Source organism: Hyperolius riggenbachi, chromosome 2 (genome assembly GCF_040937935.1).
Source record: "Hyperolius riggenbachi isolate aHypRig1 chromosome 2, aHypRig1.pri, whole genome shotgun sequence".
Lineage (NCBI taxonomy): Eukaryota > Metazoa > Chordata > Amphibia > Anura > Hyperoliidae > Hyperolius > Hyperolius riggenbachi.
In genome coordinates, this window is record NC_090647.1 from 293,182,805 (window position 1) to 293,210,627 (window position 27,823).

Below are 27,823 nucleotides of genomic sequence, written 5' to 3' on the forward strand. Positions count from 1 at the left end.
ACTCTGCAGTCAAGGTCTGAACATCAGGTAATAATCCTTTTACTATGGGGATGAATTGCAAAACCTATTGGGGTTGAATCACAAAACTTTAATTGAACAAGTTTCTATCCTTACCTGTTTTTTGATTTGATTGTTTCTTGTTTTTACCTAATGTACATACAAACTTTTAACCTTTTCACCTCAAAGGGTTTTTCCTCTCAAAAAACAAGAGCAACTTTCACCCATCAGCGCTCCTTCTATTCATTCACCTATAACTTTATTACTACTTATCACAACAAAACAATCTATATCTTGGTTTTTTTGCCACTGATTAAGCTTTCTTTGGGGGGTACTTTTTGCTAAGAATTATTTTATTTTAACTCAGTTTTAATGGGAATAATGAGAAAAAAATCATTATTTCTCAGTTTCTGGCCATTATAGTTTCAAAATAAAACATACTACCGTAATTAAAACCCACACATTTTATTTGCCCATTTGTATCGGTTATTGCAACGTTTAAAATTTTTCCCTAGTACAATGTATGGCGCCAATATTTTATTTGGAAAAAATTTTTTTTAAGTTTTGCGTCTATCCCTAATTACAAGGCCATAATTTATAAATAATGTAATTGTAGTATACCGATTTTGTATACATAGTAAAAAAGTTCAGTGCCTAAGGTACCTATTTATGTATTTTTTTTTATTTGTAATGTTTTTTAATTAAAAAAAATAAAAAATGGTAGCTTTAGGGGAGTGTGGGAGGTCAGGGGTTAATTAAAAAAAGGAAAAAGTAACTAGGGATGATAAACTGAAAAAAAAAGGGGATGTAATATTACAATTTGGCCACAGGATGTCCTCAGTGGTGCCTTCAGCTCCGTACTGTTAGTACAGAAACGGAAGCACTATGCACACGTGATTCATGAATGGCAGAGCCGTTCGAATAGACGGCTGCAGCCATTCACAGGGGAACTTAGATCAATGAATGGGATTTGTTTTCCCATTCATTGATCTAGCGGCGGGTGAGCATCGGTACAGAGCGCGGGGGGCGCGGTGGGAGAGACGTATTGCCTACGCCCCTGCACAGAGTTGTGGCATTTTGCAGGGGCGTAGTTACTCGTCCCGGGGAGGGGAAATGGTTAATCAATGAACTAGCAAAAAAAAAAAGAGTGGCGATAACTTAATTTTAGAGAACTATGATTAGAAGAGAATTCATGAAGTTGGTTTTCTGAATCAGCTCCTATACTCAATAAATGGTTTGTAATTAAAGGACCACTGAAGCTAGAGGGATATGGAGGCTGCCATATTTATTTCCTTTTAAGCAATACCAGTTGCCTGGCTATCCTGCTGATCCTCTGCCTCTAATACTTTTACCCATAGACCCTGAACAAGCATGCAGAAAATCAGGCGTTTCTGACATTATTGTCAGATCTGACAAGATTAGCTGCATGCTTGTTTCTGGTGTGATTCAGATACCACTGCAGCCAAATAGATCAACAGGGCTGCCAGGCAACTGGTATTGTTTACAATGAAATAAATATAGCACCCTCCATATACGATACTTCTCACTTCAGATAAGGTACCATGCTTTCTGAGGTTATGTACTGTATCTGTGTTTGCTATTTTTGTTATGAACAGAGACCTGACAGATACTGTGGGGATGACAATGCAAATGTTTGTTCAGTCAAATTGCATTTTTTTGTGATACAGAACAATGAGCATCTCCTGTACTTCTGTGTCTGATTTCCTGCAATCCTCATTGCACAGGTTCTGATAAATTTGCCCTAATGTTTTCATCAGATGCAGGGCCAACATTTTCAGAGTTCTGTTTTTCACCCACAGTAATATGTTCATAAATATGAAGTGTTAGGGCTCGTTCACACTAAGGGCGCTTTTGAAATTTTGCAATGATTCTCTATGACAAAGTTCACATCTGAGCGGTCCGTTTCTGATTCGCTCAGATAATTGGTGCATGGGCCATTTTTGAGGCGATTTTGCCTCAATGGAAGGTATAGGAAAAATGCAAAACGATCACAAAATTGCTTTGTGCAGTGATTGCGTTCGCGTTTTTAAGAATAAATACATTGTATTTATTCTTTTCTGGGTCAAAGAGTTCACTTCCTGACTTCCTGACTTACCTCACGATACCTGTTTTAACCACTTCCCGACCGCCCACTACACAGGGGCGGCGGGGAAGTGGAGCCCTGCAGGACGGCCTCACTCACAGAGGCGGCGGTCCATTTAAGGGCATGGGCGGAGCGATCGCGTCATCCGTGACGCGATCCTCCGCCGGCGCCTGTCACCGCTCGCTCGCCGCAACATCCCGCCGGCTATACGGAAGCGCCGGCGGGATGTTAACCCCGCGATCGCCGCATACAAAGTGTATAATACACTTTGTAATGTTTACAAAGTGTATTATACAGGCTGCCTCCTGCCCTGGTGGTCCCAGTGTCCGAGGGACCACCAGGGCAGGCTGCAGCCACCCTAGTCTGCACCCAAGCACACTGATTTCTCCCCCCCCTGCCCCAGATCGCCCACAGCACCCATCAGACCCCCCCCCTGCCCATCCCCCAGACCCCTGTTTGCACCCAATCACCCCCCTAATCACCCATCAATCACTCCCTGTCACTATCTGTCAACGCTATTTTTTTTTTTATCCCCCCCCCCTGCTCCCTGCCCCCTCCTGATCACCCCCCACCCCTCAGATTCTCCCCAGACCCCCCCCCCAGACCACCCCCCCCTGTTTACTGTATGCATCTATCCCCCTGATCACCTGTCAATCACCTGTCAATCACCCGTCAATCACCCGTCAATCACCCCCTGTCACTGCCACCCATCAATCAGTCCCTAACCTGCCCCTTGCGGGCAATCTGATCACCCCCCCACACCAATAGATCGCCCACAGATCCGACATCAGATCACCTCCCAAATCCATTGTTTACATCTATTCTCTCCTCTAAACACCCACTAATTACCCATCAATCACCCATCAATCACCCCCTATCACCACTTGTCACTTTTACCTATCAGATCAGACCCTAATCTGCATCTTGCGGGCACCCAATCACCCGCCCACACGCTCAGATTGCCCTCTGACCCCCCCTTATCAATTCACCAGTGCATTAATTACATCTGTTCTTCCCTGTAATAACCCACTGATCACCTGTCAATCACCTGCCAATCACCTATCACCCATCAATCACCCCCTGTCACCCCCTGTCACTGCCACCCATCAATCAGCCCCTAACCTGCCCCTTGCGGGCAATCTGATCACCCACCCACACCATTAGATCGCCCGCAAACCCGCCGTCAGATTACCTCCCAAATGTATCGTTTACATCTGTTATCTTCTCTAAACACCCACTAATTACCCATCAATCACCCCCTATCACCACCTGTCACTGTTACCTATCAGATCAGACCCTAATCTGCCCCTTGCGGGCACCCAATCACCCGCCCACACGCTCAGATTGCCCTCTGACCCCCCCTTATCAATTCACCAGTGCATTCATTACATCTGTTCTTCCCTGTAATAACCCACTGATCACCTGTCAATCACCTGCCAATCACCTATCACCCATCAATCACCCCCTGTCACCCCCTGTCACTGCCACCCATCAATCAGCCCCTAACCTGCCCCTTGCGGGCAATCTGATCACCCACCCACACCATTAGATCGCCCGCAAACCCGCCGTCAGATTACCTCCCAAATGTATCGTTTACATCTGTTATCTTCTCTAAACACCCACTAATTACCCATCAATCACCCCCTATCACCACCTGTCACTGTTACCTATCAGATCAGACCCTAATCTGCCCCTTGCGGGCACCCAATCACCCGCCCACACGCTCAGATTGCCCTCAGACCCCCCCCCCCTTATCAATTCGCCAGTGCATTAATTACATCTGTCCTTCCCTGTAATAACCCACTGATCACCTGTCAATCACCTGCCAATCACCTATCACCCATCAATCACCCCCTGTCACTGCCACCCAACAATCAGCCCCTAACCTGCCCCTTGCGGGCAATCTGATCACCCACCCACACCAATAGATCGCCCGCAGATCCGACATCAGATCACCACCCAAGCGCAGTGTTTCCATCTATTCTCTCCTCTAAACACCCACTAATTACCCATCAATCACCCATCAATCACTCCCTATCACCACCTGTCACTGTTACCTATCAGATCAGACCCTAATCTGCCCCTTGCGGGCACCCAATCGACCGCCTACACGCTCAGATTGCCCTCAGACCCCCCCTTATCAATTCGCCAGTGCAATATTTACATCTGTTCTCCCCTGTAATAACCCACTGATTACCTGTCAATCACCTATCAATCACCCATCAATCACCCCCTGTCACTGCCACCCATCAATCACCCCCTGTCACTGCCACCCATCAATCACCCGCTGTCACTGCCACCCATCAATCAGCCCCTAACCTGCCCCTTGCGGGCAAACTGATCACCCACCCACACCAATAGATCGCCCGCAGATCCGACATCAGATCACCACCCAAGCGCAGTGTTTCCATCTATTCTCTACCCTAAACACCCACTAATTACCCATCAATCACCCCCTGTCACTGCTACCTATCAGATTAGACCCCTATCTGCCCCTAGGGCACTCAATCACCCGCCCACACCCTCAGAATGCCCTCAGACCCCAGCCCTGATCACCTCGCCAGTGCATTGCTTGCATCCATTCCCCCCTCTAATCACACCTTGAGACACCCATCAATCACCTCCTGTCACCCCCTAGCACACCTACCCATCAGATCAGGCCCCAATTTGCCCCGTGTGGGCTCCTGATCACTCGGCCAAACCCTCAGACCCCCTTCCGATCACCTCCCCAGTGCATGGATTGCATCTATTTTCCCCTCTAACCACCCCCTGAGACACCCATAAATCACCTCCTGTCACCCCCCTAGCACTCCTATCCATCAGATCAGGCCCAATACAACCTGTCATCTAAAAGGCCACCCTGCTTATGACCGGTTCCACAAAATTCGCCCCCTCATAGACCACCTGTCATCAAAATTTGCAGATGCTTATACCCCTGAACAGTCATTTTGAGACATTTGGTTTCCAGACTACTCACGGTTTTGGGCCTGTAAAATGCCAGGGCGGTATAGGAACCCCACAAGTGACCCCATTTTAGAAAAAAAAGACACCCCAAGGTATTATGTTAGGTGTATGACGAGTTCATAGAAGATTTAATTTTTTGTCAAAAGTTAGCGGAAATTAATTTTTATTGGTTTTTTTTCACAAAGTGTCATTTTTCACTAACTTGTGACAAAAAATAAAATCTTCTATGAACTCGCCATACACCTAACAGAATACCTTGGGGTGTCTTCTTTCTAAAATGGGGTCACTTGTGGGGTTCCTATACTGCCCTGGCATTTTAGGGGCCCTAAACCGCGAGGAGTAGTCTAGAAAACAAATGCTTCAAAATGACCTGTGAATAGGACGTTGGGCCCCTTAGCGCACCTAGGCTGCAAAAAAGTGTCACACATGTGGTACCGCCGTACTCAGGAAAAGTAGTATAATGTGTTTTGGGGTGTATTTTTACACATACCCATGCTGGGTGGGAGAAATTTCTATGTAAATGGACAATTGTGTGTAAAAAAATCAAACAATTGTCATTTACAGAGATATTTCTCCCACTTAGCATGGGTATGTGTAAAAATACACCCCAAAACGCATTATACTACTTCTCCTGAGTACAGCGGTACCACATGTGTGGCACTTTTTTACACCCTAAGTACGCTAAGGGGCCCAAAGTCCAATGAGTACCTTTAGGATTTCACAGGTCATTTTGCGACATTTGGTTTCAAGACTACTCCTCACGGTTTAGGGCCCCTAAAATGCCAGGGCAGTATAGGAACCCCACAAATGACCCCATTCTAGAAAGAAGACACCCAAAGGTATTCCGTACGGAGTATGGTGAGTTCATAGAAGATTTTATTTTTTGTCACAAGTTAGCGGAAAATGACACTTTGTGAAAAAAAACTATTAAAATCAATTTCCGCTAACTTGTGACAAAAAAATAAAAACTTCTATGAACTCACATACTCCTAATGGAATACCTTGGGGTGTCTTCTTTCTAAAATGGGGTCATTAGTGGGGTTCCTATACTGCCCTGGCATTTTAGGGGCCCTAAACCGTGAGGAGTAGTCTTGAAACAAAAATGACCTGTGAAATCCTCAAGGTACTCATTGGACTTTGGGCCCCTTAGTGCAGTTAGGGTGCAAAAAAGTGCCACACATGTGGTATCGCCGTACTCGGGAGAAGTAGTACAATGTGTTTTGGGGTGTATTTTTACACATACCCATGCTGGGTGGGAGAAATACCTCTGTAAATGACAATCTTTTGATTTTTTTACACACAATTGTCCATTTACAGAGGTATTTCTCCCACCCAGCATGGGTATGTGTAAAAATACACCCCAAAACACATTGTACTACTTCTCCCGAGTATGGCGATACCACATGTGTGGCACTTTTTTGCACCCTAACTGCGCTAAAGGGCCCAAAGTCCAATGAGTACCTTTAGGATTTCACAGGTCATTTTGAGAAATTTCGTTTCAAGACTACTCCTCACGGTTTAGGGCCCCTAAAATGCCAGGGCAGTATAGGAACCCCACAAATGACCCCATTTTAGAAAGAAGACACCCCAAGGTATTCCGTTAGGAGTATGGTGAGTTCATAGAAGATTTTATTTTTTGTCAAAAGTTAGCGGAAATTGATTTTAATTGTGTTTTTTCACAAAGTGTCATTTTCCGCTAACTTGTGACAAAAAATAAAATCTTCTATGAACTCGCCATACTACTAACGGAATACCTTGGGGTGTCTTCTTTCTAAAATGGGGTCATTTGTGGGGTTCCTATACTGCCCTGGCATTTTAGGGGCCCTAAACCGTGAGGAGTAGTCTTGAAACGAAATTTCTCAAAATGACCTGTGAAATCCTAAAGGTACTCATTGGACTTTGGGCCCTTTAGCGCAGTTAGGGTGCAAAAAAGTGCCACACATGTGGTATCGCCGTACTCAGGAGAAGTAGTATAATGTGTTTTGTGGTGTATTTTTACACATACCCATGCTGAGTGGGAGAAATATCTCTGTAAATGGACAATTGTGTGTAAAAAAAATTAACAAATTGTCATTTACAGAGATATTTCTCCCACCCAGCATGGGTATGTGTAAAAATACACCCCAAAACACATTATACTACTTCTCCTGAGTACGGCAATACCACATGTGTGGCACTTTTTTGCAGCCTAACTGCGCTAAGGGGTCCAAAGTCCAATGAGCACCTTTAGGCTTTACAGGGGTGCTTACAATTTAGCACCCCCCAAAATGTCAGGACAGTAAACACACCCCACAAATGATCCCATTTTGGAAAGTAGACCCTTCAAGGTATTCAGAGAGGGGCATGGTGAGTCCGTGGCAGATTTCATTTTTTTTTGTCGCAAGTTAGAAGAAATGGAAACTTTTTTTTTTTTTCTCACAAAGTGTCATTTTCCGCTTACTTGTGACAAAAAATAATATCTTCTATGAACTCACTATGCCTCTCAGTGAATACTTTGGGATGTCTTCTTTCCAAAATGGGGTCATTTGGGGGGTATTTATACTATCCTGGAATTCTAGCCCCTCATGAAACATGACAGGGGGTCAGAAAAGTCAGAGATGCTTGAAAATGGGAAAATTCACTTTTGGCACCATAGTTTGTAAACGCTATAACTTTTACCCAAACCAATAAATATACACTGAATGGTTTTTTTTTTATCAAAAACATGTTTGTCCACATTTTTCGCGCTGCATGTATACAGAAATTTTACTTTATTTGAAAAATGTCAGCACAGAAAGTTAAAAAAATCATTTTTTTGCCAAAATTCATGTCTTTTTTGATGAATATAATAAAAAGTAAAAATCGCAGGAGCAATCAAATAGCATCAAAAGAAAGCTTTATTAGTGACAAGAAAAGGAGCCAAAATTCATTTAGGTGGTAGGTTGTATGAGCGAGCAATAAACCGTGAAAGCTGCAGTGGTCTGAATGGAAAAAAAGTGGCCGGTCCTTAAGGGGTAGAAAGCCCTAGGTCCTCAAGTGGTTAACTGAAAGTTTTTGTACAAAGCACTGGTATGGAGAAAAAAATGCGCCATATAATAATGCATACCAGCGCTTTAAAGGGACCCTAAGCAGAGTACTAAAATCAAAATCTGCACTTCCCTGGGGCTTCCTCCAGCCCCTCGTAGCCTGCAAGGTCCCCTGGCTTCTTTCGGGTCCCCTCCAGCGGGACGCTGGTGGCTTTGTTATTGTGGTGACTTCGGCTGAAATCATCCTTTACTGTGCATGTGCGACCCAGCCACTTTCCTGGCTCGATCACGCACCTCCTGCGCACAGTCCTTGAAAGACTGAGCTGCGCTTGCGCAGTAGGCTTATTTTGACACGCGGGTGATTAACTTAGGGTGCGGCAGGGCCCGTAAATGTGCAGTTGCGGATGACTTCGGCCGCAGTCGTCGCACCAACAGCGCGACCACGGAGGGGACCCGGAGGACACTGGGGGACCTCGCAGGCTACGAGGGAGTGGAGGAGGCCCCAGGTGAAGATTTTGATTTTAGTACTCTGTTAAGAAACACTTAAAGTGTAAAAGGACCCTCAGTAAATAACTTTTCAGTTTAAAAATGTATTACTATATAGCAGTGGCGTACCTAGGGCATTTGGCACCCGGTGCTGGGTATTAAAAGACACCCCCCCCCTTTAAAAAAGGGCGTGGCCACAACCCGCAAAAAATTGGGCGTGGTCATGACCGGATGAGGGCGGAGCTAACTGTAATTTAAAGTATTAGCTAGTATAGTTGCCCCCAGTATAGCTAGTATAGTTGCCCCAGTATAGCTAGTATAGTTGCCCGCAGTATAGTTGCCCCCAATATAGCTAGTATAGTTGCCCCAGTATAGCTGCCCCAAGTATAGCTAGTATAGTTGCCCCAGTATAGCTAGTATAGCTGCCCCCAGAGCTGCACCAGTATAGCTAGTATAGTTGCCCCCAGTATAGCTAGTATAGTTGCCCCAGTATAGCTGCCCCTAGTATAGTTAGTATAGTTGCCCCAGTATAGCTAGTATAGATGCCCCCAGTATAGCTAGTTTAGTTGCCCCCAGTATAGTTGCCCCAGTATAGCTAGTATAGATGCCCCCAGTATAGTTGCCCCCACTATAGCTAGTATAGTTGCCCCCAGTATAGCTGCCCCCAGTATAGCTAGTATAGCTGCCCCCAGTATAGCTAGTATAGATGCCCCCAGTATAGCTAGTATAGTTGCCCCCAGTATAGCTAGTATAGCTGCCCCCATTATAGCTAGTATAGCTGCCCCCAGTATAGCTAGTATAGATGCCCCCAGTATAGCTAGTTTAGTTGCCCCAGTATAGCTAGTATAGCTGCCCCCATTATAGCTAGTATAGCTGCCCCCAGTATAGCTAGTATAGCTGCCCCCAGTATAGCTAGTATAGTTGCCCCCAGTATAGCTAGTGTAGCTGCCCCCATTATAGCTAGTATAGCTGCCCCCAGTATAGCTAGTATAGCTGCCCCCAGTATAGCTAGTATAGTTGCCCCCAGTATAGCTAGTATAGCTGCCCCCATTATAGCTAGTATAGCTGCCCCCAGTATAGCTAGTATAGATGCCCCCAGTATAGCTAGTATAGATGCCCCCAGTATAGCTAGTTTAGTTGCCCCCAGTATAGCTAGTATAGCTGCCCCCAGTATAGCTAGTATAGATGCCCCCAGTATAGCTAGTATAGATGCCCCCAGTAGTATAGATGCCCCCAGTATAGCTAGTATAGATGCCCCCAGTATAGCTAGTTTAGTTGCCCCCAGTATAGCCAGTTTAGTTGCCCCCAGTATAGCTGCTCCAGGAGGGGGGAAGCAGCGCTAGAAGGAGGGGGCAGTGGGGGCAGCGGCGGGGAGGGGGGAAAGATTCCCCCCTCCCTCACCTGGGACCCCTCCTTCTGCCTCTCTCCCCCTCCAAATGACAGCGTAGGCAGCGGGCAACTTACAGGCAGGGCGGGCGGGCAGAGACTACTTACTTTACTTCTGCGTTCCAGCAGCTGGAGCTCTCCGTCGCCGTCACGTGCCTCTTCTCCGCCTCCAATGCTCTGACACGCATTGGAGGCGGAGAAGAGGCACGTGACGGCGACCCAGCGTTCCAGCTGCTGGAACGCAGAAGTAAAGTGAGTAGTCGTCTCTGCCCGCCCGCCCTGCCTGTAAGTTGCCCGCTGCCCCCGCTGTCATTTGGAGGGGAAGAGAGGCGGAAGGAGGGGACCCAGGTGAGGGAGGGGGGGATCTTTCCCCCCTCCCCACCGCTATCCCTGTCACCCCTCCTTCCAGCGCTGCTCTTCCCCTCCTGACCTGCACTGTTGCAACAATGGGGGGTCGTGGCGACACCCCCCTGGCTGGCTGTCACCCGGTGCGCCACGCCCCCCTGCGCCCTATTGTAGGAACGCTACTGCTATATAGGATGCATTGCCACTGGGGTGAAATCTGCACCATGCATTAGATTTTGTTTGATGAAAGAAGGAGTAGAAATGCTGGCACTGCAGCAGCCATCTTCCATACAGGGAGGGGGAGGGGGGCAGCACAGTCCCAAGCTGTGGTGTGTGCACTGTGTATCCCCAGCGTGCTCAGGCCACAGTAGTATCTATAGTGCAAAGAGAGGGAGGAGAGCGCATGCACTGCTGTCATACACTTTATTTAGACCATTGCAAAATACAATAAAAAATATCCATATAAAAATTAGGCGACACATACCATAAAAGACTGTGGATGGTGCGGTGGGTGCAGGGGGTGAGGAGCCTTACCTTACCCCCTGCACCCACCGCACCATCCACAGTCTTTTATGGTTATATGGATATGGTTATATGGATATTTTTTATTGTATTTTGCAATGGTCTAATTAAAGTGTATGACAGCAGTGCCGGTGCTCTCCTCACTCTCTTTGCACTATTATATTTTGTTCCCTGCACATGTTTTGGATGTAACCAATTGATTTCAATCGCAAATGGAAAACGGCCACGATGCATGTCTAGTGGAAATAAGCCCTCAGAATTTAGTGTACTGTTTTGGTCAAACCAGGATTCAAAGCACATCAAGTCAGTTTAACCAGTTAAGGATGACGCTAGTTGAAATCTACGCCCTGTTTTGATGCTGATGTGGTTGCCAGGGCGTAGATTTAAGCTAACCAAACGCTGCATGTTCTTGCTGCTCTCGTTGCTCCTGCCAATCTTGCTGCTTTCTCCCTGCCGTAGCTCACTCGCTCTGCCGTCTCTAGATTGGCAGAACCCTGTGAGCCGGTCAGGAGCCGATTTCATTATCTATCCATGTAAGCAACTCCCATTCGAACACATTGTATCCAGCGCCCGGAGATTTGGGTGCAGCCGGTGCCACCATAGACTGTATTAGGAATTACGACTATAGCGGCGCACGGCAAGTAACTTCTGCGCCGTCAGGAGAGAGCACTGAAGTTACTTTTAAAACACAGTAATTCGGCCGCCAGCAACAGCTGGAAGCAGAATTTCATAATTCCCTACCATCCACGTTGACCTTGAGGGGAATAGTAATTAGTATACCGGGACTTGTGCAGGAGCAGGGTAAGTCATCTATCGGCTGTATCCTGCGCCCAAGTCTCCCGGCATCGATTTCATACATACTCACTGACTCACATTGGCTTACATTGATAGACACAGTCAGGAGCCAATAAAAGCGGCTCCTGACCGGCTCACAGGAACTCGGTCAAAGAAACGGCAGAGTGGGTGGCCTGTGGTTCCCAACGTACAGTGTGGACGGTGGTTGTGGTGGGTATGTCCGGCGATTCGTCTGTATTCCGACGTTTCTTATACTAGCGGTCTCTGATCCTTAAGGGGGCAGAGATCGCTGGTACTGAAGTGGTTAAAGTAAAAGACAAATGTTGACAGTAAACTCAGTCCTCAGGTCCCAGCAACTGTGTCTGTATAAATATACAATGCATGACTGATTCTGATATACAGTATAATCTCGTTATAGTAAACTCAAAGTGGTTTACTATATCAGAAATTGTCCTAGAACTAGCCCAGCATGCCCTGGTACATTCTCTGCTACAAAGGATCAACTCTGTTCTCCCATTGGAGGTACAGTACAGGCAGTTGCACAATTGGTGGACTACAAGATTAAGTAGGGCTGCATAGGCAGGCTGGACAAATTGCTGGTACAGTATCCAAGGGTCCTTAAAAATTGCAGCCGTCACTGAATATAGGCAGCCACTCGCTTCCTGTAAGTGGCTCTGATGCCTCTGGGGGTGGGACTTGCAGCACGTGCCTTGCTGCACCAGCCTGAAGGGAGAAGCAGACCATGGGTTTCACACTGACATGACGCATGCACCGCCCACTGTTTACTATATCCAGAGTCAGCGTCACATAGGAGCCAAAAAACATGTTTACTTTTACAGAAGTTTTATTATATAAGAGTTTACTATACCAGGCGTTGCTTCAATAGACTTATAATGGAGATTAGCCGGGACCTGGAGAGGTAGTTTAGTATACCCAAATGTTTACTATACCCGAGTTTATTATAATGAGATTATACTGTAGTGAACTTCTGATATAGTACACAGCTACTTTTCCTGGTCCCTTGGAGTTTACTATACCGTATATTCACTAAGTTTATCCCTCTTCTACATGATTTGGTAAGATTGTACAATCAAGATTGTATCATTAATAGGCACCATAACACACTTAACCACTTCCCGACCGCCGTATATACAATTGGCGGCCGGGAAGTGGACCCCACAAGGACCGCCATATTGACAATTGGCGGCGGTCCTTGTAGGGGCATGGGCGGAGCGATCGCGTCATCAGTGACGCGATCCTCCGCCTCCGCCTGGCGCCGCTCACCCGCCGCAACATCCCGCTGGCCATACGGAAGCGCCGGCGGGATGTTAACCCGACGATCGCCGCATACAAAGTGTATAATACACTTTGTAATGTTTACAAAGTGTATTATACAGGCTGCCTCCTGCCCTGGTGGTCCCAGTGTCCGAGGGACCACCAGGGCAGGCTGCAGCCACCCTAGTCTGCACCCAAGCACACTGATTTCTCCCCCCCCTGCCCCAGATCGCCCACAGCACCCCTCAGACCCCCCCCCCTGCCCACCCCTCCAGACCCCTGTTTGCACCCAATCACCCCCCTAATCACCCATCAATCACTCCCTGTCACTATCTAAAAACGCTATTTTTTTTATCCCCCCCTGCCCCCTGCTCCCTTCTGATCACCCCTCCACCCCTCAGATTCTCCCCAGACCCCCCCCCCCCCCCCCGACCCCCCCAACCCATGTACTGTATGCATCTATCCCCCCTGATCACCTGTCAATCACCTGTCAAAAACCTGTCAATCACCCATCAATCACCCCCTGTCACTGCCACCCATCAATCAGCCCCTAACCTGCCCCTTGCGGGCAATCTGATCACCCACCCACACCAATAGATCGCCCGCAGATCCGACATCAGATCACCACCCAAGCGCAGCGTTTACATCTATTCTCTCCTCTAAACACCCACTAATTACCCACTAATTACCCATCAATCACCCATCAATCAGCCCCTAACCTGCCCCTTGCGGGCAATCTGATCACCCACCCACACCAATAGATCGCCCGCAGATCCGACGTCAGATCACCTCCCAAGTGCAGTGTTTACATCTGTTATCTACCCTAAACACCCACTAATTACCCATCAATCACCCATCAATCACCCTCTATCACCACCTGTCACTGTTACCCATCAGATCAGACCCTAATCTGCCCCTTGCGGGCACCCAATCACCCGCCTACACGCTCAGATTGCCCTCAGACCCCCCCTTATCAATTCGCCAGGGCATTATTTACATCTGTCCTTCCCTGTAATAACCCACTGATCACCTGTCAATCACCCCCTGTCACTGCCACCCATCAATCACCCCCTGTCACTGCCACCCATCAATCAGCCCCTAACCTGCCCCTTGCGGGCAATCTGATCACCCACCCACACCAATAGATCGCCCGCAGATCCGACATCAGATCACCACCCAAGCGCAATGTTTACATCTGTTGTCTCCTCTAAACACCCACTAATTACCCATCAATCACCCCCTATCACCACCTGTCACTGTTACCCATCAGATCAGACCCTAATCTGCCCCTTGCGGGCACCCAATCACCCGCCTTCACGCTCAGATTGCCCTCAGACCCCCCCTTATCAATTCGCCAGTGCAATATTTACATCTGTTCTCCCCTGTAATAACCCACTGATTACCTGTCAATCACCTGTCAATCACCTATCAATCACCCATCAATCACCCCCTGTCACTGCCACCCATCAATCACCCCCTGTCACTGCCACCCATCAATCACCCCCTGTCACTGCCACCCATCAATCACCCGCTGTCACTGCCACCCATCAATCAGCCCCTAACCTGCCCCTTGCGGGCAATCTGATCACCCACCCACACCAATAGATCGCCCGCAGATCCGACGACCGATCACCTCCCAAGTGCAGTGTTTACATCTGTTCTCTACCCTAAACACCCACTAATTACCCATCAATCACCCCCTGTCACTGCTACCTATCAGATTAGACCCCCTATCTGCCCCTAGGGCACTCAATCACCCGCCCACACCCTCAGAATGCTCTCAGACCCCAGCCCTGATCACCTCGCCAGTGCATTGCTTGCATCTATTCCCCCCTCTAATCACACCTTGAGACACCCATCAATCACCTCCTGTCACCCCCTAACACACCTACCCATCAGATCAGGCCCTAATTTGCCCCGTGTGGGCTCCTGATCACTCGGCCAAACCCTCAGATCCCCCTCAGACCCCCTTCCGATCACCTCCCCAGTGCATTGATTGCATCTATTTTCCCCTCTAACCACCCCCTGAGACACCCATCAATCACCTCCTGTCACCCCCCTAGCACTCCTATCCATCAGATCAGGCCCAATACAACCTGTCATCTAAAAGGCCACCCTGCTTATGACCGGTTCCACAAAATTCGCCCCCTCATAGACCACCTGTCATCAAAATTTGCAGATGCTTATACCCCTGAACAGTCATTTTGAGACATTTGGTTTCCAGACTACTCACGGTTCTGGGCCCGTAAAATGCCAGGGCGGTATAGGAACCCCACAAGTGACCCCATTTTAGAAAAAGACACCCCAAGGTATTCTGTTAGGTGTATGACGAGTTCATAGAAGATTTTATTTTTTGTCAAAAGTTAGCGGAACTTGATTTTTATTGGTTTTTTTTCACAAAGTGTCATTTTTCACTAACTTGTGACAAAAAATAAAATCTTCTATGAACTCGCCATACACCTAACGGAATACCTTGGGGTGTCTTCTTTCTAAAATGGGGTCACTTGTGGGGTTCCTATACTGCCCTGGCATTTTAGGGGCCCTAAACCGCGAGGAGTAGTCTAGAAAACAAATGCCTCAAAATGACCTGTGAATAGGACGTTGGGCCCCTTAGCGCACCTAGGCTGCAAAAAAGTGTCACACATGTGGTACCGCCGTACTCAGGAAAAGTAGTATAATGTGTTTTGGGGTGTATTTTTACACATACCCATGCTGGGTGGGAGAAATTTCTATGTAAATGGACAATTGTGTGTAAAAAACATCAAACAATTGTCATTTACAGAGATATTTCTCCCACTTAGCATGGGTATGTGTAAAAATACACCCCAAAACACATTATACTACTTCTCCTGAGTACGGCGGTACCACATGTGTGGCACTTTTTTACACCCTAAGTACGCTAAGGGGCCCAAAGTCCAATGAGTACCTTTAGGATTTCACAGGTCATTTTGCAACATTTGGTTTCAAGACTACTCCTCACGGTTTAGGGCCCCTAAAATGCCAGGGCAGTATAGGAACCCCACAAATGACCCTATTCTAGAAAGAAGACACCCAAAGGTATTCCGTTAGGAGTATGGTGAATTCATAGAAGATTTTATTTTTTGTCCCAAGTTAGCGGAAAATGACACTTTGTGAAAAAAAACAATTAATATCAATTTCCGCTAACTTGTGACAAAAAAATAAAAACTTCTATGAACTCACCATACTCCTAACGGAATACCTTGGGGTGTCTTCTTTCTAAAATGGGGTCATTAGTGGGGTTCCTATACTGCCCTGGCATTTTAGGGGCCCTAAACTGTGAGGAGTAGTCTTGAAACAAAAATGACCTGTGAAATCCTAAAGGTACTCATTGGACTTTGGGCCCCTTAGCGCAGTTAGGGTGCAAAAAAGTGCCACACATGTGGTATCGCCGTACTCGGGAGAAGTAGTACAATGTGTTTTGGGGTGTATTTTTACACATACCCATGCTGGGTGGGAGAAATACCGCTGTAAATGGACAATTGTGTGTAAAAAAATCAAAAGATTGTCATTTACAGAGGTATTTCTCCCACCCAGCATGGGTATGTGTAAAAATACACCCCAAAACACGTTGTACTACTTCTCCCGAGTATGGCGATACCACGTGTGGCACTTTTTTGCACCCTAACTGCGCTAAAGGGCCCAAAGTCCAATGAGTACCTTTAGGATTTCACAGGTCATTTTGAGAAATTTTGTTTCAAGACTACTCCTCACGGTTTAGGGCCCCTAAATGGCCAGGGCAGTATAGGAACCCCACAAATGACCCCATTTTAGAAAGAAGACACCCCAAGGTATTCCGTTAGGGGTATGGCGAGTTCATAGAAGATTTTATTTTTTGTCACAAGTTAGCGGAAATTGATTTTAATTGTGTTTTTTCACAAAGTGTCATTTTCCGCTAACTTTTGACAAAAAATAAAATCTTCTATGAACTCGCCATACTCCTAACGGAATACCTTGGGGTGTCTTCTTTCTAAAATGGGGTCATTTGTGGGGTTCCTATACTGCCCTGGCATTTTATGGGCCCTAAACCGTGAGGAGTAGTCTTGAAACGAAATTACTCAAAATGACCTGTGAAATCCTAAAGGTACTCATTGGACTTTGGGCCCTTTAGCGCAGTTAGGGTGCAAAAAAGTGCCACACATGTGGTATCGCCGTACTCAGGAGAAGTAGTACAATGTGTTTTGGGGTGTATTTTTACACATACCCATGCTGAGTGGGAGAAATATCTCTGTAAATGGACAATTGTGTGTAAAAAAAATTAACAAATTGTCATTTACAGAGATATTTCTCCCACCCAGCATAGGTATGTGTAAAAATACACCCCAAAACACATTATACTACTTCTCCTGAGTACGGCAATACCACATGTGTGGCACTTTTTTGCAGCCTAACTGCGCTAAGGGGTCCAAAGTCCAATGAGCACCTTTAGGCTTTACAGGGGTGCTTACAATTTAGCACCCCCCAAAATGTCAGGACAGTAAACACACCCCACAAATGACCCCATTTTGGAAAGTAGACCCTTCAAGGTATTCAGAGAGGGGCATGGTGAGTCCGTGGCAGATTTCATTTTTTTTTGTCGCAAGTTAGAAGAAATGGAAACTTTTTTTTTTTTTCTCACAAAGTGTCATTTTCCGCTTACTTGTGACAAAAAATAATATCTTCTATGAACTCACTATGCCTCTCAGTGAATACTTTGGGATGTCTTCTTTCCAAAATGGGGTCATTTGGGGGGTATTTATACTATCCTGGAATTCTAGCCCCTCATGAAACATGACAGGGGGTCAGAAAAGTCAGAGATGCTTGAAAATGAGAAAATTCACTTTTTGCACCATAGTTTGTAAACGCTATAACTTTTACCCAAACCAATAAATATACACTGAATGGGGTTTTTTTTAATCAAAAACATGTTTGTCCACATTTTTCGCGCTGCATGTATACAGAAATTTTACTTTATTTGAAAAATGTCAGCACAGAAAGTTAAAAAAATCATTTTTTTGCCAAAATTCATGTCTTTTTTGATGAATATAATAAAAAGTAAAAATCGCAGGAGCAATCAAATAGCACCAAAAGAAAGCTTTATTAGTGACAAGAAAAGGAGCCAAAATTCATTTAGGTGGTAGGTTGTATGAGCGAGCAATAAACCGTGAAAGCTGCAGTGGTCTAAATGGAAAAAAAGTGGCCGGTCCTTAAAGAGAATCTGTATTCTTAAAATCGCACAAAAGTAAACATACCAGTGCATTAGGGGACATCTCCTATTACCCTCTGTCACAATTTTGCCGCTCCCCGCCGCATTAAAAGTGGTTAAAAACAGTTTTAAAAAGTTTGTTTATAAACAAACAAAATGGCCACCAAAACAGGAAGTAGGTTGATGTACAGTATGTCCACACATAGAAAATACATCCATACACAAGCAGGCTGTATGCAGCATTCCTTTTGAATCTCAAGAGATCATTTGTGTGTTTCTTTCCCCCCTGAGGGGGGAGTGCATAGCAGAACCACAACACTGAAGAACTTGGCAGCCTTCCAGACACAGGCCGACAAGTCTGACAGGGGAAAGATACATTGATTTATTACAGAGACTGTGATAGTAGAAAGTGCTGCAGTAAGCCAGAACACATTAGAATAGCTTTTGGAACTTGTAGGATGAAAAAAAACAGGATGCAATTTTTGTTACGGAGTCTCTTTAAGGGGTAGAAAGCCCTAGGTCCTCAAGTGGTTAAGGTGTATACACACATCAGACTAGTCTTTGGAAAATGAAAGATCACAGACCAATCTTACCCCCCTTCATGTAGAATGATAGCCATACCTTCACAGTCTTTTCTATGGAGCTGAACTCCCCATCAGAAAAAAATCTTTGCAAGATGCTGCACACACAGATGCTGTACAGACACAAAAGATCAGTATCTGCAAAAGATCTGTTCCTGCCAAAGATCCGTTCCTGCAAATTGCATTCATAGTCTATGATATCTGCAGATCTCATACACACCTTGTTTAACTGACATTCATCTGCAGATCTGAAAATTCATCCTGGTGGATCTGATCTGCAGATGCACAATAAAGGAAAGAGGCGCCCTGGGATATTAAAAGCGTTTAAAAACAGCTAAAAACAATCGATGTTATGAGGTGGCTTACCTCAATGACGAAATCTCTGTAAGTATTACAAAAGATTTTTATTAGCACAAGCGGCAACGTGTTTCACGGGTCACAGCCCGCTTCATCAGGCCAATTGCAGTGCCTATAACAGCAACAAAGACTCCTTAATATAACCATGCATTGGAAATCATATCATTACAATCGTAGAAATTTCATATTAAATCAGATCAGATTTGGATCTATCACATATTTCCAGATCCATTTGTACATATATATATATACACATGCACCCAAGCATAGCAGCTTGATTTTATATTTCATTTGTTCTTTGATAAAATAGTATAAAATATATATAAAAATAAATGCGTATACTGCGTAAAACACGCAATCAATTGATGCAACAAATATTAATAGTACCTCATCTATCAGTAAAATGTGTGAGTCCTTCAAAAAAATATATACGGTATATATATATATATATATATATATATATATATATATATATATATATATATATATATATATATATATATATGCATACAAATAAGCCTATGCTACTAATACACTTGGAGCTATCCTAATACCAATAAAAATCATGACTATAAAATGAAAAGTCGTAATTGATACTAAATGATACATAATATAAATATAAATAATGCATAAAAGTATATAATAAACTCATAGAGACTTGGCCAGCTATTATGTGTATATAGGTATAAGCAAGCATACACATGTATGTATGATAGCCGCAAGTGTATTAGTAACATAGGCTTATTTGTATGCATATATATATATATTTTTTTTTTTTTTGAAGGACTCACACATTTTACTGATAGATGAGGTACTATTATTATTTGTTGCATCAATTGATTGCGTGTTTTACGCAGTATACGCATTTATTTTTATTTTTATATATATTTTATACTATTTTATCAAAGAACAAATGAAATATAAAATCAAGCTGCTATGCTTGGGTGCATGTGTATATATATATATGTACAAATGGATCTGGAAATATGTGATAGATCCAAATCTGATCTGATTTAATATGAAATTTCTACGATTGTAATGATATGATTTCCAATGCATGGTTATATTAACCATCTTAGCGGTATGGACGAGCTCAGCTCGTCCATCACCGCCGATGGCTGCCGCTCAGGCCCTGCTGGGCCGATTTTGTTCAAATAAAGAGCAGCACACGCAGCCGGCACTTTGCCAGCCGCGTGTGCTGCCCGATCGCCGCCGCTCTGCGGCGATTCGCCGCGAGCAGCGGCGAAAGAGGGTCCCCCCAGCCGCCTGAGCCCAGCATAGCCGGAACAAAAAGTTCCGGCCAGCGCTAAGGGCTGGATCGGAGGCGGCTGACGTCAGGACGTCGGCTGACGTCCATGACGTCACTCCGCTCGTCGCTATGGCGACGATCTAAGCAAAACAAGGAAGGCCGCTCATTGCGGCCTTCCTTGTTTATTCTGGGCGCCGGAGGCGATCGGAAGAACGCCTCCGGAGCGCCCTCTAGTGGGCTTTCATGCAGCCAACTTTCAGTTGGCTGCATGAAATAGTTTTTTTTTAATTTAAAAAAAACCCTCCCGCAGCCGCCCTGGCGATCTTAATAGAACGCCAGGGTGGTTAAGGAATCTTTGTTGCTGTTATAGGCACTGCAATTGGCCTGATGAAGCGGGCTGTGACCCGTGAAACGCGTTGCCGCTTGTGCTAATAAAAATCTTTTGTAATACTTACAGAGATTTCGTCATTGAGGTAAGCCACCTCATAACATCGATTGTTTTTAGCTGTTTTTAAACGCTTTTAATATCCCAGGGCGCCTCTTTCCTCTATTGTGCTAAGTATACCCTTGAACAGACCCTGTTCAAGGGGTGGTGTCACACCACTAGTGGGGTCCCACAGTGGTTGTCTCAACCTTTTTTCATTAAGAGAGCGACCAGCCGTCCGGTCCTGGCTAGGACCACCCCGAGTGGAGTCGGGTTTATTGTCTCCACCTGCTTCCTGTGGTTGGTTGCCCCCAGCAACCCTCCTTTGTGAGTAGTGCTTTTTTATTCATCTCTTCATACTGTGGTATCATACATATTGCCTACTGGGCTCCCTTTTTTGTCTCTTGTGTCTTTTCCCATAGGGTGCAGCATCACCCCTACCACTACTGATCTGCAGATGAATGTCACATGCCATGACCTCATTTAGCTGGTCTGCTTCAGGTTATGTATCCTGTAACATTTCTAAAAATAGACTGTAAGATGCATAAGCATTGTTTCAAACAAAAATGGAACTTTGGGCACTTCATGCCAGTGCACAGCACCAAGACTTCTGAAAGACTGCTCCTTCTATTTAGAACTCCCTCCCTCAAACTATTAAGGTGGCCATACACTGGTCGATTTGCCAGCAGATTCGACCAACAGATAGATCCCTCTCTGATCCAATCTGATCAGAGAGGGATCGTATGGCTGCCTTTACTGCAAACAGATTGTGAATCGATTTCAGCCTGAAACCGTTCACAATCTGTGGTGGTGGTGGTGCCTCCTCTCCCGTCCCCCCCCCCCCCCCGCATACATTACCTGCTCCGCCGGTGCGGCTCCCCTGGTCTCCGCTGTCTTTTTCACCGCTCTGGTCTGGTCACCTGGTCCGGCAGGCTCCACTTCTTCCTGTCTGGGGGAAGTTTAACCAGTAGAGCGCCCTCTACTGTTTAAACTTCCTGCCAGGACAGGAAGAAGTGAAGCCTGCAAGCAATGGGCAGCGCTCACAGGCTGCAAGTGAAGTGAAAGCTCTAGAGATATGCCCAGCCCCTTGGGGCTAAATACACACCTTGAATACAAATCAGATGCAAATTATGTGCTAACACTAATCTAAATTCTAAAATTTGAATGCAAGCTGACACCCCTGGAGGCAGCTAGCCTGAAGTATACTTAAGTTTTGTACAGCAGAAGGAAATGGCAGCGCTTCCAAACAGACGCTGCACCTGAATTGACTACCTGCACAGGTATGCAGAGCTCAAATAAAGGGCAGGTTACACACCTTGCATTCAAAACAGGTACAGTAAAGGGGGGCGTTAGCTTCAGCATAAGTTGTGCACAAATTATCCCTAATAGACTCTCCAACGGCGGTGACGTGCCCCATAGGAGAGAAACTAACCACTAATCTAGCAGTGAAACATATAAAAAAGTGAAGCATGTTCAAACAATGAACAATGTCCAAAAAAAAGAAAAAAAAGGTTAAAACCTCAAACTAATGTAACAGTGAAACATATTCAACAGTGAAACATATCCAACAGTGAACCCTAGCTAGCCTAAAATTAAAATCATAATCCTTACCTGGTGCAGCTAGCCATAAATGGTATACACATTTGTTCAGAAGACAGCAAGCAATGGGCAGCGCTCACAGGCTGCAAGTGAAGTGAAAGCTCCAGAGATATGCCCAGCCCCTTGGGGCTAAATACACACCTTGAATACAAATCAGATGCAAAATATGTGCTATTCAGGTGCAGCGTCTGTTTGGAAGCGCTGCCATTTTCTTCTGCTGTACAAAACTTAAGTATACTTCAGGCTAGCTGCCTCCAGGGGTGTCAGCTTGCATTCAAATTTTAGAATTTAGATTAGTGTTAGCACATAATTTGCATCTGATTTGTATTCAAGGTGTGTATTTAGCCCCAAGGGGCTGGGCATATCTCTGGAGCTTTCACTTCACTTGCAGCCTGTGAGCGCTGCCCATTGCTTGCTGTCTTCTGAACAAATGTGTATACCATTTATGGCTAGCTGCACCAGGTAAGGATTATGATTTTAATTTTAGGCTAGCTAGGGTTCACTGTTGGATATGTTTCACTGTTGAATATGTTTCACTGTTACATTAGTTTGAGGTTTTAACCTTTTTTTTCTTTTTTTTGGACATTGTTCATTGTTTGAACATGCTTCACTTTTTTATATGTTTCACTGCTAGATTAGTGGTTAGTTTCTCTCCTATGGGGCACGTCACCGCCGTTGGAGAGTCTATTAGGGATAATTTGTGCACAACTTATGCTGAAGCTAACGCCCCCCTTTACTGTACCTGTTTTGAATGCAAGGTGTGTAACCTGCCCTTTATTTGAGCTCTGCATACCTGTGCAGGTAGTCAATTCAGGTGCAGCGTCTGTTTGGAAGCGCTGCCATTTCCTTCTGCTGTACAAAACTTAAGTATACTTCAGGCTAGCTGCCTCCAGGGGTGTCAGCTTGCATTCAAATTTTAGAATTTAGATTAGTGTTAGCACATAATTTGCATCTGATTTGTATTCAAGGTGTGTATTTAGCCCCAAGGGGCTGGGCATATCTCTGGAGCTTTCACTTCACTTGCAGCCTGTGAGCGCTGCCCATTGCTTGCTGTCTTCTGAACAAATGTGTATACCATTTATGGCTAGCTGCACCAGGTAAGGATTATGATTTTAATTTTAGGCTAGCTAGGGTTCACTGTTGGATATGTTTCACTGTTGAATATGTTTCACTGTTACATTAGTTTGAGGTTTTAACCTTTTTTTTCTTTTTTTTGGACATTGTTCATTGTTTGAACATGCTTCACTTTTTTATATGTTTCACTGCTAGATTAGTGGTTAGTTTCTCTCCTATGGGGCACGTCACCGCCGTTGGAGAGTCTATTAGGGATAATTTGTGCACAACTTATGCTGAAGCTAACGCCCCCCTTTACTGTACCTGTTTTGAATGCAAGGTGTGTAACCTGCCCTTTATTTGAGCTCTGCATACCTGTGCAGGTAGTCAATTCAGGTGCAGCGTCTGTTTGGAAGCGCTGCCATTTCCTTCTGCTGTACAAAACTTAAGTATACTTCAGGCTAGCTGCCTCCAGGGGTGTCAGCTTGCATTCAAATTTTAGAATTTAGATTAGTGTTAGCACATAATTTGCATCTGATTTGTATTCAAGGTGTGTATTTAGCCCCAAGGGGCTGGGCATATCTCTGGAGCTTTCACTTCACTTGCAGCCTGTGAGCGCTGCCCATTGCTTGCTGTCTTCTGAACAAATGTGTATACCATTTATGGCTAGCTGCACCAGGTAAGGATTATGATTTTAATTTTAGGCTAGCTAGGGTTCACTGTTGGATATGTTTCACTGTTGAATATGTTTCACTGTTACATTAGTTTGAGGTTTTAACCTTTTTTTTCTTTTTTTTGGACATTGTTCATTGTTTGAACATGCTTCACTTTTTTATATGTTTCACTGCTAGATTAGTGGTTAGTTTCTCTCCTATGGGGCACGTCACCGCCGTTGGAGAGTCTATTAGGGATAATTTGTGCACAACTTATGCTGAAGCTAACGCCCCCCTTTACTGTACCTGTTTTGAATGCAAGGTGTGTAACCTGCCCTTTATTTGAGCTCTGCATACCTGTGCAGGTAGTCAATTCAGGTGCAGCGTCTGTTTGGAAGCGCTGCCATTTCCTTCTGCTGTACAAAACTTAAGTATACTTCAGGCTAGCTGCCTCCAGGGGTGTCAGCTTGCATTCAAATTTTAGAATTTAGATTAGTGTTAGCACATAATTTGCATCTGATTTGTATTCAAGGTGTGTATTTAGCCCCAAGGGGCTGGGCATATCTCTGGAGCTTTCACTTCACTTGCAGCCTGTGAGCGCTGCCCATTGCTTGCTGTCTTCTGAACAAATGTGTATACCATTTATGGCTAGCTGCACCAGGTAAGGATTATGATTTTAATTTTAGGCTAGCTAGGGTTCACTGTTGGATATGTTTCACTGTTGAATATGTTTCACTGTTACATTAGTTTGAGGTTTTAACCTTTTTTTTCTTTTTTTTGGACATTGTTCATTGTTTGAACATGCTTCACTTTTTTATATGTTTCACTGCTAGATTAGTGGTTAGTTTCTCTCCTATGGGGCACGTCACCGCCGTTGGAGAGTCTATTAGGGATAATTTGTGCACAACTTATGCTGAAGCTAACGCCCCCCTTTACTGTACCTGTTTTAAATGCAAGGTGTGTAACCTGCCCTTTATTTGAGCTCTGCATACCTGTGCAGGTAGTCAATTCAGGTGCAGCGTCTGTTTGGAAGCGCTGCCATTTCCTTCTGCTGTACAAAACTTAAGTATACTTCAGGCTAGCTGCCTCCAGGGGTGTCAGCTTGCATTCAAATTTTAGAATTTAGATTAGTGTTAGCACATAATTTGCATCTGATTTGTATTCAAGGTGTGTATTTAGCCCCAAGGGGCTGGGCATATCTCTGGAGCTTTCACTTCACTTGCAGCCTGTGAGCGCTGCCCATTGCTTGCTGTCTTCTGAACAAATGTGTATACCATTTATGGCTAGCTGCACCAGGTAAGGATTATGATTTTAATTTTAGGCTAGCTAGGGTTCACTGTTGGATATGTTTCACTGTTGAATATGTTTCACTGTTACATTAGTTTGAGGTTTTAACCTTTTTTTTCTTTTTTTTTGGACATTGTTCATTGTTTGAACATGCTTCACTTTTTTATATGTTTCACTGCTAGATTAGTGGTTAGTTTCTCTCCTATGGGGCACGTCACCGCCGTTGGAGAGTCTATTAGGGATAATTTGTGCACAACTTATGCTGAAGCTAACGCCCCCCTTTACTGTACCTGTTTTGAATGCAAGGTGTGTAACCTGCCCTTTATTTGAGCTCTGCATACCTGTGCAGGTAGTCAATTCAGGTGCAGCGTCTGTTTGGAAGCGCTGCCATTTCCTTCTGCTGTACAAGAAGTGAAGCCTGCTGGCTCCGGAGCCCAGCGCGGAGATGGAGCAGCGGAGACCAGGGGAGTCGCGTCGGTGGAGCAGGTAATGTATTGCAGCTGTATTGCGTCGGTCGTCGTGCACTGGAACGCCGCTAGCGACACGCTCCCTACCCGCGGGCGATCGACGGTAATGTCCCGCACGGAGCGATTCACAGGATCGATCTATTTCGGGACGAAATAGATCGAAATTTAGCGTTAACGATTTGACAGCAGATTCGATCCCAGTGATCAAATCTGCTGTCGATCGGCGGGGAATTGGCCTAGTGTATGGCCAGCTTTAGGCTTTACCAAGCCATCTGATTAAAGGTTGTGCAGGGAAAGTTGTATGGTCAGGTGGATGGGAGCATAGCTTATGTGGTAAGATATTAGTACCAGGAAGTACTGAGAGCTGAAACAGCTGCCTATAGGCTAGTTTGAATTAAACTTCAGATATATGCTGCCAAACTACCTATGTACCTGATAAGTTATGAAATGGTATAGTTGCAAGGAGAATACACACTGTCAGGCAACTCTGGGACCTTCAGTCTGGCATAAACTCAAACAGGTCCATATAGGGCTGATTGGTGACATAAGCCAGCAGGAGGATAGATGACTGTTGCATTCAAAAGCATTGAACTAAGGCTGGCGCGCACCTTGCAATTTCCCATCAAATCGATAACTTCCGATAGGTCCAATCAGCACCCAATCCATAATGAGATTGATTTTATGCAGTAGTGATCAGAAAATAGAAGACATTATCGATTGGTAGCTGATTGGACCTGTTGGAAATTACCAAATTGACACATCGATGAGACGGAAATTGCATGATGAGTACCAGGCATAAGGATACACAGTACATTTTTAATTAAATAATGTAAAGGTGAGGAAGTGGCATTAATGGTTAATCGCACTACTGTCTTTTTCTACCACCATGCAAAAGGGACATATGTACTTGCAAAATATTTTAAAATGGTGCCAATAGTAATTGCTACTTATATTTTTTTCCAGATGGATGATGGCTGTGACATCACTGAGTAAGAAACATCTAATAATGTTACTCCTGCTTCTGATTCTGTCCATTTTCTCATTTATATGGTATCATATGGACATAACACTATCAATTTCAAAATGTGCAGAACAGGGTTCTAGCCATCAGAAAGTGGTTCAAGATGTTGGAAAAGGAGAAGAGACATTGCCACAAGAGAAGCAAAATAAAGAGATTCTCCTGCTGATATGGCATTGGCCTTGGGGATATACCTTTCCATTAAATAGATGCTATCAAGATTATGGTATACCAGATTGCAGAATGACGACTGACAGAAGTCTGTATAATGTTGCTCATGCAGTTATTATACATCACATCGAGATAACCTATAACAAAAACGTATTGCCTCAACAGCCAAGACCTAATTTCCAGTACTGGGTGTGGGCAAATGTGGAACCGCCATTGATTACCAAGAATTTAGACATGCTGGACAATGTATTCAACATGACTATGACATTCCGTCATGATTCTGACATCTTCATTCCTTATGGTCAGATGGAAATACTGAAGGAGCCTCAAAATTTCACCATTCCCAAAAAGTCTAAGCTGGTGAGCTGGGTAGTCAGCAAGTGGTACCCAGGTGTCCGAAGGATAACTTACTATGAAGAACTGAAGAAATATATTCCTATAGATGTTTATGGAGCCAAACACACAAACCTTAGCTGGGAAAATTTCCATTCCACGATTTCTCAGTACAAATTCTATCTGGCCTTTGAAAATTCAGAATACACGGATTACATCACAGAGAAACTGTGGAGCAATGCCTTTGGCTCCTGGGCCATACCAATTGTGTTAGGGACGTCACGAGAAAACTATGAACGTTTTATCCCAGGTGATGCCTTCATTCATGTTAATGACTTCCCAAGTGCAGAGGAGTTAGCTTCTTACCTTCTAAAGTTAGACAAAGATGATGTGAAGTACCACAAATATTTTAATTGGAGATCTCACTATCGTGTAAATATAACAATTGACTGGCAATATAGATACTGTAAAGCTTGTGAAGCTGTGAAAAATGGTCCAAGATACCAGACCATTCCCAGTGTGGCCAAATGGTTTATGAAAGGTGCATAA

General features: G+C 44.8%; 1 protein-coding gene across 1 annotated transcript; it reads left to right on the forward strand.

Moving 5' to 3' along the window:
- Window positions 1-27,823, forward strand: LOC137544993 (4-galactosyl-N-acetylglucosaminide 3-alpha-L-fucosyltransferase 9-like). The gene is made up of 2 exons (XM_068266108.1): window positions 1-27; window positions 26,716-27,823. Exon 2 carries the CDS (start codon window positions 26,720-26,722, stop codon window positions 27,821-27,823), a length of 1,104 nt encoding a protein of 367 aa, XP_068122209.1. The 5' UTR covers window positions 1-27; window positions 26,716-26,719.

What these genes read in the sequence shown, in the direction of transcription:
- LOC137544993 (XM_068266108.1), top strand. Translation starts at nt 26,720, where the DNA reads ATGATGGCTGTGACATCACTGAGTAAGAAACATCTAATAATGTTACTC.